This window comes from Pseudophryne corroboree, chromosome 2 (assembly GCF_028390025.1).
Source record: "Pseudophryne corroboree isolate aPseCor3 chromosome 2, aPseCor3.hap2, whole genome shotgun sequence".
In the NCBI taxonomy this organism is placed as follows: domain Eukaryota; kingdom Metazoa; phylum Chordata; class Amphibia; order Anura; family Myobatrachidae; genus Pseudophryne; species Pseudophryne corroboree.
The window spans coordinates 397,464,427-397,478,893 of NC_086445.1; the positions used below are offsets into that span (position 1 = coordinate 397,464,427).

Sequence of the window (14,467 nt, forward strand, 5' to 3'; positions counted from 1 at the left end):
ACCACCAGAACCATCCCTTACATTCTCTACATTTGAGGTCCATACTATACTATACTTCCAACCAGTACATTTTAGAGTAGCTGTATATTGCCGGGTCGGAAAGCCAGCAACGGAGCGCAAATGCCGGATCCCACCCGGTAAGTACACGTTTCTCTTACCGGGTAGGATCCGGCATTTGCGATGTGAAAGCAGCATAAGGGACACTACTCTCTACTTATTCTACTGGATCTGTCTGCTGCTTTTGACACTGTGGACCATCCTCTCCTACTGCAAATTCTTCACTCCATTGGTCTGCGCGACACTGCCCTTTCTTGGCTGTCGTCCTACCTTTCTGACAGTTCATTCTCTGTCTCCTCTTATGACTCTACCTCCCCCTCACTTCCACTAACTGTAGGGGTACCCCAAGGTTCTGTCCTTGGTCCTCTACTCTTCTCTCTCTACACGTCCTCACTAGGTAAGCTCATTAGTTCTTTTGGTTTCCAATATCATCTTTATGCTGAAGACACTCAAATCTATCTTTCCTCTCCAGACCTCTCCCCTGCTCTCCTCACTCGTATCTCCAACTGTCTCTCTGCTACCTCTTCCTGGATGTCCCAGCGCTTTCTTAAACTTAACATGTCTAAGACCGAGCTGATCATCTTCCCTCCCTCCCGCATAACCTCACCTCCTACAATCTCATTATCTATTGATGGCACTACTATCTCCTCTAGCCCCCATGTGCGCTGTCTTGGAGTAATCCTTGACTCCTCCCTCTCCTTCAGCCCACACATTCAGCACCTCTCACAAACCTGCCGTTTTCATCTTAAAAATATTTCCAGGATCAGACCCATTCTGACCCAGGATGCTACTAAGACTCTTATCCACTCACTGGTCATCTCCAGACTGGACTACTGTAATCTCCTCCTAACTGGCATTCCTGACAAATACCTCTCTCCACTCCAATCTATACTCCATGCTGCTGCCCGGCTCATCTTCCTCACCAAACGCACTACGTCCACCTCTCCTCTCTTACTAGACCTTCACTGGCTCCCCTTCCCTTTCAGAATCCATTTCAAGCTTCTCACACTTGCTTACAAAGCCCTCACCCACTCCTCTCCCATCTACATCTCTGACCTCATCTCCCTTTACACTCCCACCCGTCCTCTTCGCTTTGCTAATGCACGTCGACTCTCCTGCCTACGGATTACTTCCTCCCACTCCTACCTACAAGATTTTTCACGTGCTGCACCACTTCTCTGGAATTCCCTACCTCTCCCCCTCAGACTCTCCGCCTCTCTACAAAACTTCAAACGGGCTCTCAAGACCCACTTCTTCACCAAACCCAGCCAAATCTCATCCTAAACCTCTGTTCCACGCTCTCTATGTACCCCATCTGTCTCACCCCTGTCTGTCTAGCCCTCCCCTTTAGAATGTAAGCTCTCACGAGCAGGGCTCTCTTCCCTCATGTGCTTATCCTTTTCTTACTTTAATAATATTCAACTGCACCAAATCCAGCAGTCTTCTGTCACCTGATACTTATTCCAGTGTCATCTGCTGATGTAGCTATGTTTATTTACCCTGTACTTGTCCTATATTTTGTCAACTGTAAGTTGCTGTTTTCCTGCTTGATTATTTGTTTATGTACTCTGTAATTGGGCGCTGCGGAACCCTTGTGGCGCCATATAAATAAAGGATAATAAAAATACTGCCGTTCAGGCGTGTTGCATTGCTCCAAACACATCTTGCTCCATTCAATGGGCAATATGCAATTAGCCACAAATTGCTTAATGTGGGTAAAAAACTTGCAGCTGCGACTTTTTGCTATTTAATCAAAAGTTTGCATTAACAGGTGTTATAATGCCAGAAATCATGGCTTCTACTTCACATCAGGCTAGATGAAAAGTAGGAATAATAGGATTTTAATTACCTACCGGTAAATCCTTTTCTCGTAGTCCGTAGAGGATACTGGGGTCCACATTAGTACCATGGGGTATAGACGGGTCCACTAGGAGCGATTGGCACTTTAAGAAATTGATAGTGTGGGCTGGCTCCTCCCTCTATGCCACTCCTACCAAACTCAGTCCAGGAATCTGTGCCCGAGGAGACGGACATACTTTGAGAGAAGGATATAAAAAAGGATAGTGGTGAGATTCCGAACCAGCACACACAAACTAGAGGAAAGCCAAGCTAACCAAACTTTAAACCAGGAACAGCAACCGCTGAACCAAGAATACTTAATTAAGAAACAGTGCAGGAAGAAACGAAGCACTGGGCGGGTGCCCAGTATCCTATACAGACTACGAGAAAAAGATTTACCATGGGGATGTACCAAAGCTCCCAAACCGGATGGGAGAGTGCCGAGGTTCCTGCAGAACTAATTGACCAAACTAAAGGTGTTCAGAGGCTAAAGTATCGAACTTGTAGAACTTAGCAAACGTGTTCGAATGTGACCAAGTAGCTGCTCAGCAGAGCTGTAAAGCAGAGACACCCCGGGCAGCCGCCCAGGAAGAACCCACCGATCTAGTAGAGTGGGCCTGTACAGATTATGGACACGGCAAACCTGCCGTGGAATAAGCATGCGGGATAGTAAGCCTGATCCAGCGTAGAATTGGCAGGACACACAATTTTATTGGTATCAGAGAACAAACAGCGAGTCAGATTTTCTGTGACGAGCTGTCTGCTTCACATAGATCTCCAAAGCCCTCACAACATCCAAGGACTTTGAAGTAGCAGAGGGGTCGGTAACCACCGGAACCACAATAGGTTGGTTGATAAGAAACGCAGACACCACCTTTGGAAGAAATTGCTGACGAGTTCGGAGTTCAGCACTATCTTCATGAAAAATCAAATAGGGGCTTTTGTGAGACAATGCCCCCAGCTCCAACACACGCCTCGCAGAAGCCAAGGCCAACGTTGAGATCCCAAGGTGCCATAGGAGGCACAAAGGGCGGTTGGATGTGCAGAACCCCCTTCAAAAATGTCTGAACCTCAGGGAGAGAAGCCAATTGTTTCTGGACGAAAATGGATAAGGCCGAAATCTGAACTTTTATGGAGCCCAAACGTAAGCCCACATCCACACCTGACTGCAGAAAAAGGAGAAAACGTCCCAGTTGAAATTCCACCGCAGGAAATTTCCTGTTCTCACACCAAGAGACGTATTTTTTTTTTCAAATACGGTGGTAATGTTTAGACGTTACCCCCTTTCTGGCTTGTATCAGGGTTGGGATAAGCCTATCCGGGATCCCTTTCTGGGCTACAATTTGACGCTCAACCTCCATGCTGTAAAACATAGCCGTGATAAGTCTTGATAGACAAATGGCCCCTGTTGGAGAAGGTCCTAGCAAAGAGGTAGAGGCCACGGGTCCTCTAGGAGCATCTCCAGTAGATCCGCATACCAGGCCCTTCTTGGCCAGTCCGGAGCAATGAGAACTGCTTGAACCTTTTCCCTTTTTATTCTTTTGAGAATCTTTGGGATCAATGGGAATGGTGGAAACTGGAAACATGTACACCATCTGGTAGACCCATGGAGTCACCAGAGCGTCCACCGCCACTGCTTGCGGGTCCCTCGACCTGGAACAATATCGCTTGAGCTTCTTGTTGAGAGGCCAGCATGTCGATTTGTGGCATTCCCCACCGACGTGTTAAGCACCCGAACACCTCCGGGTGAAGGCCCCACTCTCCTGGGTGGAGGTCGTGTCTGCTGAGGAAGTTCGCTTCCCAGTTGTCTACTCCCGGAATGAAGATCGCGGACAACGCCACAGCGTGTCTTTCTGCCCAGAGGAGAATCCTTGTTACCTCTGCCATTGCTGCCCTGCTCTTCGTTCCGCCTTGTCATTTTATGTACGTTACTGCAGTCACATTGTCCGACTGAACCTGAATGGCTTGATCTTGAAGAATATGCGATGCCTGTAGCAGGGCGTTATATATGGCCCTTAGTTCCAGAATGTTGATTGAAAGAATGGCTTCCTGACGTGACCATTTTCCTTGAAACTGTTCCCCCTGGGTGACTTCTCCCCAACCTCTGAGGCTTGCGTCTGTGGTTATCAGAATCCAATTTTGAATCCCGAACCTTCTGCCCTCGATCAGGTGAGAAGTCTGAAGCCACCACAGAAGAGAAATCCTGGCTTTTGGCGACAGACGTATCCTCTGGTGCATGTGAAGATGCAATCCGGACCATTTGTCCAGCAGATCCAGCTGGAAGGGCCTTGCGTGAAACCTTCCGTACTGCAGCACCTCGTAAGCGGCTACCATCTTCCCCAGAAGGCGAATGCATAGATGCGCCGATGTCCGTGTTTGTCTTAGAACATCCCGCACCATTGACTGGATCACCAATGCTTTTTCCAACAGAAGGAATACCTTCTGCTCCTCCGTATCCAATATCAACCCCAGCCTCCGTGTTGGTTCCAGATGAGATTTTGGTAGGTTCAAAAACCACCTGTGATCCTGGAGTAGTCGGGTTGAGAGGGCAATGTTGTCTAACAACCTCTCCCTGGATGGTGCTTTTATCAGCAGATCGTCCAGGTATGGTATTATGTTCACTTCCTGTTTGCGGAGGAGAAACATCATCTCTGCCATTACCTTGGTGAACACCCTCGGTGCCGTAGATAGGCCAAATGGCAGGGCCTGGAACTGGTAGTGATGGTCCTGTAATGCAAACCTTAGATAAGTCTGATGAGGCAGCCAAATCGGAATATGAAGGTACGCATCCTTGATATCCAGAGACACCAAGAATTCCCCCTCCTCCAGACCTGAGATCACCGCTCTCAAAGACTCCATCTTGAACTTGAACACCCATAAGTACAGGTTCAATGACTTGAGATTTAAAATGGGCCTTACTGAACCGTCCGGTTTCGGAACTACAAACAGGTTGGAATAATAATAATAACCCTGGTTTTGCAGCTGAAGTAGAACTGGAACAATGACCTGAGTCTGTACCAATTTCTGAATTGCTTCCTGTAAAGTCTTACTTGCTTCTTGAGAAGCTGGTAAGCCTGATTTGAAAAATCTGTGAGGTGGGAGTTCCTGAAACTCCAGTCTGTAGCCCTGGGCTATAAGATCTTTGACCCAGGGGTCCTGGCATTATGTTGCCCATATGTGACTGAAATATCTCAAACGGGCTCCCACCTGCCTGTCTTCCAGGCAGTGCGGTCCACTGTCATGCCGAAGGCTTACAGGAAGCAGAACCGGGGTTCTGTCCCTGTGAAACAGCGGTTGCTGGTTTTCTGGGTTTACCTCTATTACCTTTGAAGGCCGTAGAAGAACCTTTGGTTTTGTTTTTAAACTTTGCTGTCTGAAAGGACTACAGAGTAGGAGCAGTGTAGGATTTTCTAGCCGGTGGAGCTGCGGAAAGAAGGTATGTAGACTTACCCGCCGTAACCTTGGATATCCACGTATCCAGTTCATCTCCAAAGAGGGCTTCACCTGTGAAAGGTAGGCTTTCCACGCCCTTCCTGGAATCCGTGTCTGCAGTCCACTGGCGTAGCCAAGTAAGATTATCTCCCCCCTGGATAAGGAATCGAACCCATCAATTAGATTACCCGACCATTTAGCAATGATCCTAGAGATCCATGCACAAGCTATAGTGGGTCTCTGGGCCACACCCGCAGCTGTGTACAGAGATTTGAGAGTGGTCTCAATCTTGCGGTCTGCAGCATCCTTCAAGGAAGCTGCCCCAGGAACAGGCAAAACTATCTTACGTAACAGCCTAGAAACCGATGCGTCAACTATCGGTGGGTTTTCCCATTTTTTTCTATCATGAGGGAACAGGAAGGAGGTGAATAACCGTTTTGTGACCTGAAACTTCTTGTCAGGATTTACCAAAGTTGCTTCAAATAGGGAATTAAATTCCTTAGATGCAGGGAAAGTAGCTGAGAATTTCTTTTTTACATTAAAATAAGATTCCTCATCCTCCTCTGTCACTTTGTCAGGGATGTGCAGGACATCTGTAATAGCTTCTATCAGGGCCTGTATTCCGTGACAAAGCTGTATCCCCCCCCTCCCGAGTCCATCTCACCCTCCTCTGGGTCTGATACATAATCATCATCGGTATCAGCCTCCATGATTTGAGCCAGAGTACGCTTCTGTGGACAATTGGCAGTGGTCTGAGACGCTGGAATGACCACTGAATCTCTATTCATCAGGTCATCAACAGATTGCCTTAAGTATTGAGTCTCCTCATTTTGGGATAATTTATTCAAAATATTTGAAATCATCCCTTTTACTGAATCTAACCATACTGGTTCAGATCCACTAGCCTGAGAATGTGTACAATCCTGAGTACATGGCAGTGATCCCCCAGATTGAGAAAAACACTCTGCTGTGCATGATACACACTCCTTTGACATAGTAAATGTGAAAGTAAACACACACAGGAAAATAGGGTAAAACACAGTTAACCCACACAGAGCCCTCTAGGGAGACACAGAGTATATTGGAGCCAGCCACAAAGCGCCCCTATAGCTAAAGTACAAATTCAGCTGGGTCGCAAACTAAGTACCCTTAATAGGGTTTAGTACACCAAATATTGCTCCCCCCCTTTGCCATGACCCACTGGTACCACTGAGGTGCTCTGGAGTCCTTGTGGAGGAGCTGCGCTTCCCTGCCAGTCTGTCTGTGTTCAGCTGCAGAGGGAAAATGGCGCTGGTGAGCTGCCTTGATCCGCTCATAGTGAAGTCCCGCCCCCTTAATGGAACACACACCCTGTATGCCTCTGAAGCCTGGAGCCGCAGCCTGCTAGTCAGCGCTACGCTCCTACCCATGTGCCGCTATTACAGCCGGCGACCCACTAACTGGGACGCCGGCCACCTACTCACCACTCTTAATTCTTCTGGCTCTGTTAGGGTTGGCGGTGTGCTGTGGGTTTGTACGCTCTCCGTGGTGGGGCTTGCAAATAGGACCCTCAGGAACTCAATGTCCTGTCAGCGGGGAACGGGACCATTAACCCTAGGGAGGTTGCCCCCCCCACCCATAATTCCCACGGTGCCAGCCAGACCTGCCTGAAAGCAACAAAAAAGAAAATAAATACAGAAAACTCTTCAGGAGCTTCCCAAGCGTGACCGGCTCCTCCGGGCACATTTTCTAAACTGAGTCTGGTAGGAGGGGCATAGAGGGAGGAGCCAGCCCACAATATCAATTTCTTAAAGTGTCCATGGCTCCTAGTGGACCCGTCTATACCCCATGGTACTAATGTGGACCCCAGTATCCTCTAGGATGTAAGAGAAAAAAAAATATTTTAAAATAAAAAATATTGGGACACTGTGCATTGCCCTGGGACATCCCTCCTAATGACTTATAATGTATTTAGAGGTTTCAATTAAGATATGTTCAATAAAGACATGTACCAATTTCCCAACTTTCTCATGCACTTTACCAAGGTAAGGCACTGTGGAATAAACATGCAACACTGCTGCGATGCTCACAGAAGTTAGCCAGGAACCTAAAATGCATCCCACCTCTTCTAGTTTTTACTGAAATCTGCCCGGCATTTGTACTATAACTGGAGGTCCAGTGACGGCATTATCTAATCTCCTACTGACAGTGATTCACCTGTTTAATAACTACTGTTGCAACTACATTTTGGATTGACAAGTCAACAAGAACCTTGATTATAAATTGGATCTCAACAGCTAGGACACTGATACATGCGGCAAGATCCTTCCAGCCAAAAAAGAGTTTGCAAGATATATAGTCTAAACATTAGTTTACATTAACTTAATCCTAAACTGGCCAAGGCGGGTTACACACATACCCGAACTTTGAAGAAATAGAGGTTGTCACTGCACCGACACGGACACAAAGGCGGGCTTACAGAATTATAATGAGTAACACTCCTCTTTATTTTGTAAAACATATGGAATTAACTTTTTCTGAATGTTTTTCATACATTTTTGGTATTGAATAATGTATGACAGCCTTAAGGCAGGAGATATCACAAATATCTCCTACATGAATTATAAAAAAACCAAAACGCTAAAATTATTGCATAACTCTGATGGAACCCTAGAACCCAATAATAATGACATTACAAACAACAGTCAACTTGTTTACAAAGTCTGCATACACACTGAGCGCTTTCCCCCCCTGCCCAGCGATGTCAGCGGGGGTGAGCGGCTTTCCATAGCAGGACGCTATGGAAAGCCGCCACCCCGCCGTTCATCTACTGGTAATACCAGTAGATGAACGGCAGCCGCTGGCGATGAAGCGAGAGCGCGCATCAGCCCTCACCGCTCAACACCAATAGTGAACTGCTTTCAGCTCAAAATCGCCCAGTGTGTATGTGCCTTAAGACTAATCCTAACTGCAGCTTAACCCCAACATCGGCTGTCATGTTTCTGTCCATGTTGATATTACACCTGCATACTTAACGGTGCTGCTTCCTAAACATGAACTTGTAAGTGTGTATGCAGCACACTCCGGCCAACATAAGTGTCATCTATAATTCATGCGGTCGCAATCATGTCATTCCGCAAAACTCCACCACCCAAGTAGAGTATGAGGGAGGAAGAGCAGTGGCATGCCCTGGTAATCTTCCAGGATAGCCAGTCTCCCCGATGCAGTTGGCACTGGAGATTTTCTGGGCATGCCACTTAAGGGGTTAAATGATCATATCTTCTATATATTGCTTATCAGTGGGGAGGAGGTCAAACATTATTCCACAAATGTTCATTATCCCCTGATATTTTTTGTTTATACCTTCAGTGCAATACTGTACTGGGAATTTGCATCACCTTAGTGATGTGTTACTTGCCACCTGTAGCATCCCACAGACTTTGGGCCAGATTCAAATGTCCCCCCCCCCGGGGGGTAGCGAGCTAAAATGCACGTAAAGAGACCCGTTTGGGCACTTTAGTCGGGTTTAGGTGCTTTGCACGCCTAAACCAGAGTGTAATGGGCACATTTAAGTAACGCCTCGCGATCTCCCGTCACTTTAGACGAGAGCACGGGGGTGCAATAACATTTGAATTCCCCCCTTTGTGTATGGGCATAATATGAGAGACCGTTTTGATAGAAATAATAATATGGTAATAAATGAATGATTATAGTTGCTTAAATTGTTAGCATTTTTTTAGAAATGTATTAAAAGCTTTCTTGAAAAAGTAAACAGTAACTTCTTATTTCAAGATATGGCTGTTGAGACATTCTTGAGCGTACGAACAGGTTCAATAGCTTTAAGTATTAAGCATACAACAAATGCAGAACTACATGCAGTGCCAAAGTGTACTTGTTACCTGGGCTGAATTTAGACAGGATTTAGTTTAGGACAGTATCAACAATACGGTGCAGCAGCACTGTATACTAGTAGTTCCCAAAATTTCTTTAATCACGGTACCCTATATTAAGGGCAGTTTTTTCATGGCACACCTATTCCAAAGTTTTCTTATAAAGAGATTCAGAGAAAAAAAATTAAATTATGTAAATTGTGATATTCTGACACCCTTAGGTTCAGTTATGTGGTGGTGGGCAGGGCTGTGCTTCTGTTTGTCCACATATTAAGGATGGACGTTGGTGTGTTTTCCATTGATGACTGCCACCAATGTAAAACATAAGAGGGACCATCGATGGTATGAAATTATGCTATGTCATACCATCGATAGTTCCTACTATAGGACTTTCATGCATGGCCTCCGTGGCTGCAGATTCTGCAGTCAGGCAGTGAGTGAATGAACTTCACAGCAGCAGTGGCTACATGAGGTACACGTCACAAACAATGTATGTTTACATTATGGTAATCTACGATGTGACTAGGAGGGACTTGGCCAGCCGGGAGACTGAGATCACGGCCATGGAAGTGGGGCAAGACGTGAGTAGCCATCTTGCCCGCCTATGAACACAGTCAAGTCAGCACACAGCAGCGCTAGAAGAAGGTGGGAGAGGGAGGCGGTGGCAGGACAGGCTATTGTGGTGAACCCACCCAGTCCCACCTTGATTGATGAACTGCACTCACTGACTGCTGTATGTACATAACAAGTCTAAACATAAGTAAAGCAGTGCTTCTAGATGCCCGGAGGACTTGGAGCCAGTGTTGCAACACTGCTACTACAGGCCGATAGCCCAGTCACATACAGTAGTGCTGCAGGGCCAGAAAACTATCAGCTGGAGGACTGAAGGCTACCATGGATGGGGCAAAACTCTCTGCTATAAAACCATCAGCCAGTAACCATCAATGGTTGCTGGCTAACCTAACCACTTATTTTATAATTGACAGCCACCAGCACTGGTTTTGCCTATCACATTGACCATAACTAATTTGATTTGGAGCTAACCACCAACAAGTGGCATCCCTGCAAGTGCCACACCCAGTTTGGGAACCACTGCTGTACTCAATACAAAGAGCAATACTGTAATTGAGAATATTATGGTTCTTCTTCCTGTATGTTTGCTCAGCTCTACCATTGTTATTATTCATTTGGATTTGCCACAGTGTAACAATTATCTGACAGTGTGTACGGAGACAAGATATCGACATGAGGGTTTTGAAACAGACAATCAGCATGAGACCTGTGTGGTGTGTGTGCTTGAAATTGGATGTTTTCGGGATCGTTTCTAAGCCCCCAAAATTCTCTAGTCCCTGGCATCACTCGGGTGTGTAGCCAGCAGCAGCTGACGTTCAGGGGCCCTGCACTAGGAGCCCTTCCTGGGTCTATGACGGATGACAGCAGGCCCACCCTGCACCCAGCTGTCGTTATGTATATACGCCCAGCTCCTCCCTGGGCGGTAGAGGGCCCAGGGTGGCACGCGGAGAGAGGGCTGATGACAAAGGCTCCTCCTGTACTGGCTTCTGAGCACAGGCCCCGGTGTAACCCGCAACCCCAGTGCCAGCCCCGGATCCCAGTGCTCCCGGAATTACCTGCTGCTGCTCCCCCTGCTTCACGGCCACTCCCACCAACAACAGCGGCCACTGTCAGGACGACCAAGCGATCACTAGGTGCGCGCACCGAGGGCACATGAATGATGTCACCAGGGCGCCAATCAGGGTTGCGTCTAGATTCTCTTCGCGCTAAGGACCTTTCCCATAACCCCCTGGGTCCATGTCACAATCTATTTGGAATAGAAAAGTGTGGCGAGCGAAGCGAGACACCGAGCCCGATGCGTGGCGAGCGATCCAATGCTGCATAGAAAAAAAAAAATACCCTAAACGGACGGAGAACGAAGGAAACATTTAGGAGCTGTAAGGGCGGAAGTTGTCTCCTGCCCACTCGTTTTGTCACGTCCAGGTCCTTTGCACGAAGGCAACATAGACACAACCGCGCCATCAGTGCGGTCACGCCCGCACCACGATACGCAGCACACGGCGCCATTTTTGTTCCTGGCACACAATTTACATTTTAGGTCAATGTAACCTTTATTATGCGTGTTCATTCATCCAGTCTGGGAATACCCGCTGTTGTATGCTTATCAGCTCATTGAAGGCGATAAAGCGCTCATTAATGGTAGAAAGTGCGTGGCGCCGGCCTCTTACACGTGCAAGCAGCCATCTTGGTACACCCTGCCCGGGCATCTCAGCAGCCACCCATCACAGAGAGTCGGCAAGGAGCCCTATACACCGGCGCTATTGCTGCACATTACCTGTAGGAAAGGGACAGAATACAGCCCACAGCATAACGGGTGTAGCAGAGCTGCATTGTGTACTACGTGACGTCATTGCTGGGCTCTACCCGGGCGCTGTGCTCTGACGTCATCGCACGCAGACAGCAGGGTCAGGCGCATGTGCCAGGGAGAGAGAATCAGCAGCAGCTTGTGCCTGTAGCCACCATATGCAGCAGCAGAGTGTGATAGTCCGGACTGAGCACATCCTGACCAGGCAGCGCCATCATGGGGAAGAAGCAGAAGAGCAAGGCAGAGGAGAGGTACATGTGGCCAGTGGCTGTGCCGCTCAGCACTCCCCGGGGATGTGTGCTGCCGGGGGGGCCAGAGGCCTAAGATGCCCCGACTGCTGCTCGTACACTGTGAGGAGAGAGCTGATGTGCCGTGCCCCTACCTGTGCACAGGCCTCTGCGCGTGTGTGTGTGTATATATATATATATATATATATATATATATATATATATATATATAAAATTATACACACACTGTAAGTAGGGACATGCAGGGGGCAGACCATGTGTGGTATGCAGACAAGAAGGTGCCCTGGGCCACAGTGAGCGGCCTGCTCTATGTACAGTGCACAGGATGATTGTCTGTACAAGTGATCAGTGTGGCAGGTGTAGGTGTCCTGTGTGTTCCAGCTACAGAGAACCAGTGCCAGCTGTTTCTCCGCAAGAGCCAGAGAACCGCAGGTCTTCTTACCTGCAGCGTTAGCGGATTCATGGAGGATATGTGAAATTTTTTTCACTGAAGGATATTTTTTCATTTTAATCAATTAAATTCTAAGACAATGCAAAAACACTGCAGTCCAACAGGTCTACTTGATATGTTTTTCATACAACTACTTGCTTATGAGGGTAATGTAGCCCCTCACACAGCAGTACAACTATTTTTTGATTGTGGTGAGCAAAATGTTGAACTTTGGACCCTCGGGGCAGATGTATTAAGACTGGATAAGTGGAAGGTGATAACACACCAGCCAATCATTACAGGCTTGAAAAATGACAGGAGTTGATTGGCTGGTGCGTTATCACCTTGCATTTATCACTGCTTTTTCACTTCTCCAGGCTTAATACATCTACCCCACTGTTTTCTGACAAAAGTTTGATATTAGATTCTATTGTTTATTAAACACACTTTGGGCATGTGACTTGCAGCCATTGGCGTGATTCTGGCAAGTCTGCCCAATGTTTTACATTGGCCATCGATTAAACGGTTCCGTGTCTGTATGCTTTGTGTTTTTAAAGGAATTTACAAAATCAAAAGTTGAGCAAAATAATGTGGGATTTAGGAGCTGGAGACAAGTTTAAGAGCTAGCAGGACCTCTGGAGGCAAAAGAATCTGTTGAAATACAGAAAGTTAAGGGGGGTACTCACAGAGCGATCGCTGCTTAAAATCTAAGCAATCTGACTAGATTGCTTAGATTTTAAGCAGTGATCTCTCCGTGTGTACCCCTCACAGCGATAGCCACATCATCATCGCTGCTGCTAGATTGGCCTGCATGCAGGCCAATCTAGCGGATCGCTTACTTCACCTGCTGGGTGAAGTGAGCGCCCCCCCCCCCCCCCGTCTCCCCCCCCCCGTCTCTCCCCCCCCCCCCGTCTCCCCCCCGTCTCCCCCCCCCCCCCCCGTCTCCCCCCCCCTCTCCCCCCCCCTCCCCCCGCACGCTCAGCATACATCGCGCTGTGTTGAGCGGCGGGAGAGATGTGTGCTGAGCGGTTCGCTCAGCACACATCTCTCTCACATCGGCCAGTGAGTACTGGCCTTTAGGCACCAACAATCAGATGTATTAACCTGTAGAAGGGATGAAGAAGTGATAAGCGTCAGGTGATAACGCACCAGCCAGTCATTACAGATTTGAAAAATGACAGGAACTGACTGGCTGGTGCGTTTTCACCTTCCACTTATCACTTCTTTATATCCTCTCCAGGCTAAATACATCTGCCCCATTATTTTTGTTGTAGATGTGTTGAATGCAGATAACAAGAATATCATGGGGAATTCTATAATAACCTTTATTTATATAGTGCTAGCACATTCCTTTGCTCTTTACAATTGGGAACACAGTAATAAAACAAAATACAGTATTAACCGACGCAGAGGTAACAGGGCCCTGCTTGCTATCTTAAAATCTGCAGGTAAAAAGAATTGGATACATTATATTAACTGCTACAGTACATATAGAAAGTGGTTAGTCAACTGTATGATCTAGTCCACAGGTTCTCAAACTCGGTCCTCAGGACCCCACACAGTGCATGTTTTGCAGGTCTCCTCACAGAATCACAAGTGAAATCATTTGCTCCACCTGTGGACCTTTTAAAATGTGTCAGTGAATAATGAATACACCTGTGCACTTGCTGGGTTACCTGCAAAACATGCACTGTGTGGGGTCCTGAGGACCGAGTTTGAGAACCACTGATCTAGTCATATGGTAATGGTGGCCAGGAGTCTGGAAAGAACACATGTAAATATTGTTTGAACTTTGAAGAAGGGAGTTAGGTAAAATAACGTAGGGAGGTTAAGGGACTGATAAGCTTAACTGAAGAGGTGAGTTTTCCTCTAGGAGAGCATTCCACGGGGTGGGCGAAGCCTGGAAAAAGTCTTGTAATCATGAAGGGCAGTAGGTAATGAGTGGATGATGATATGTAGATCTTGAGTAGAGTGATCTAGTTGGGATATATTTTGAGAGAAGAGATATTAGTTGGTAGTATCTTGTTTATAATCTTGTTTCTCAGTAAAGATTTGTTAAGATAAAAGATCCGCACCACTCCACTGCATCAAGGTTTCACAGTTAATTATGTTGCCACTTTGGGCAGGACTCAAATAGCAGCAATGCTTTCCATGGTTTGTATTTAGTTATAAGCCCATTTGCTTGTGTGTTGAGATCGTGGCTAATGTGTGTTAA

The 14,467-nt window shown here is 47.0% G+C and overlaps 2 protein-coding genes across 3 annotated transcripts in view; one reads left to right on the forward strand and one right to left on the reverse strand.

The window, feature by feature from the left end:
- TXNDC9 (thioredoxin domain containing 9) overlaps nt 1–10,993 on the reverse strand; it is an 88,261-nt gene extending 77,268 nt beyond the window's left edge. The window contains exon 1 of the mRNA XM_063953371.1: nt 10,826–10,993. The gene's annotated coding sequence lies outside the window, so the exon portion shown is untranslated. The remainder of the gene's footprint in view (nt 1–10,825) is intronic.
- A 388-nt stretch (nt 10,994–11,381) lies between these two features.
- EIF5B (eukaryotic translation initiation factor 5B) overlaps nt 11,382–14,467 on the forward strand; it is a 90,833-nt gene continuing 87,747 nt past the window's right edge. The window contains exon 1 of one of the 2 annotated variants that reach the window (XM_063953369.1): nt 11,382–11,825. In XM_063953369.1, the coding sequence (XP_063809439.1) occupies nt 11,791–11,825 (35 nt within the window). In that variant the 5' untranslated portion in view covers nt 11,382–11,790. The remainder of the gene's footprint in view (nt 11,826–14,467) is intronic. The other variant, XM_063953370.1, reaches the window with a different exon arrangement.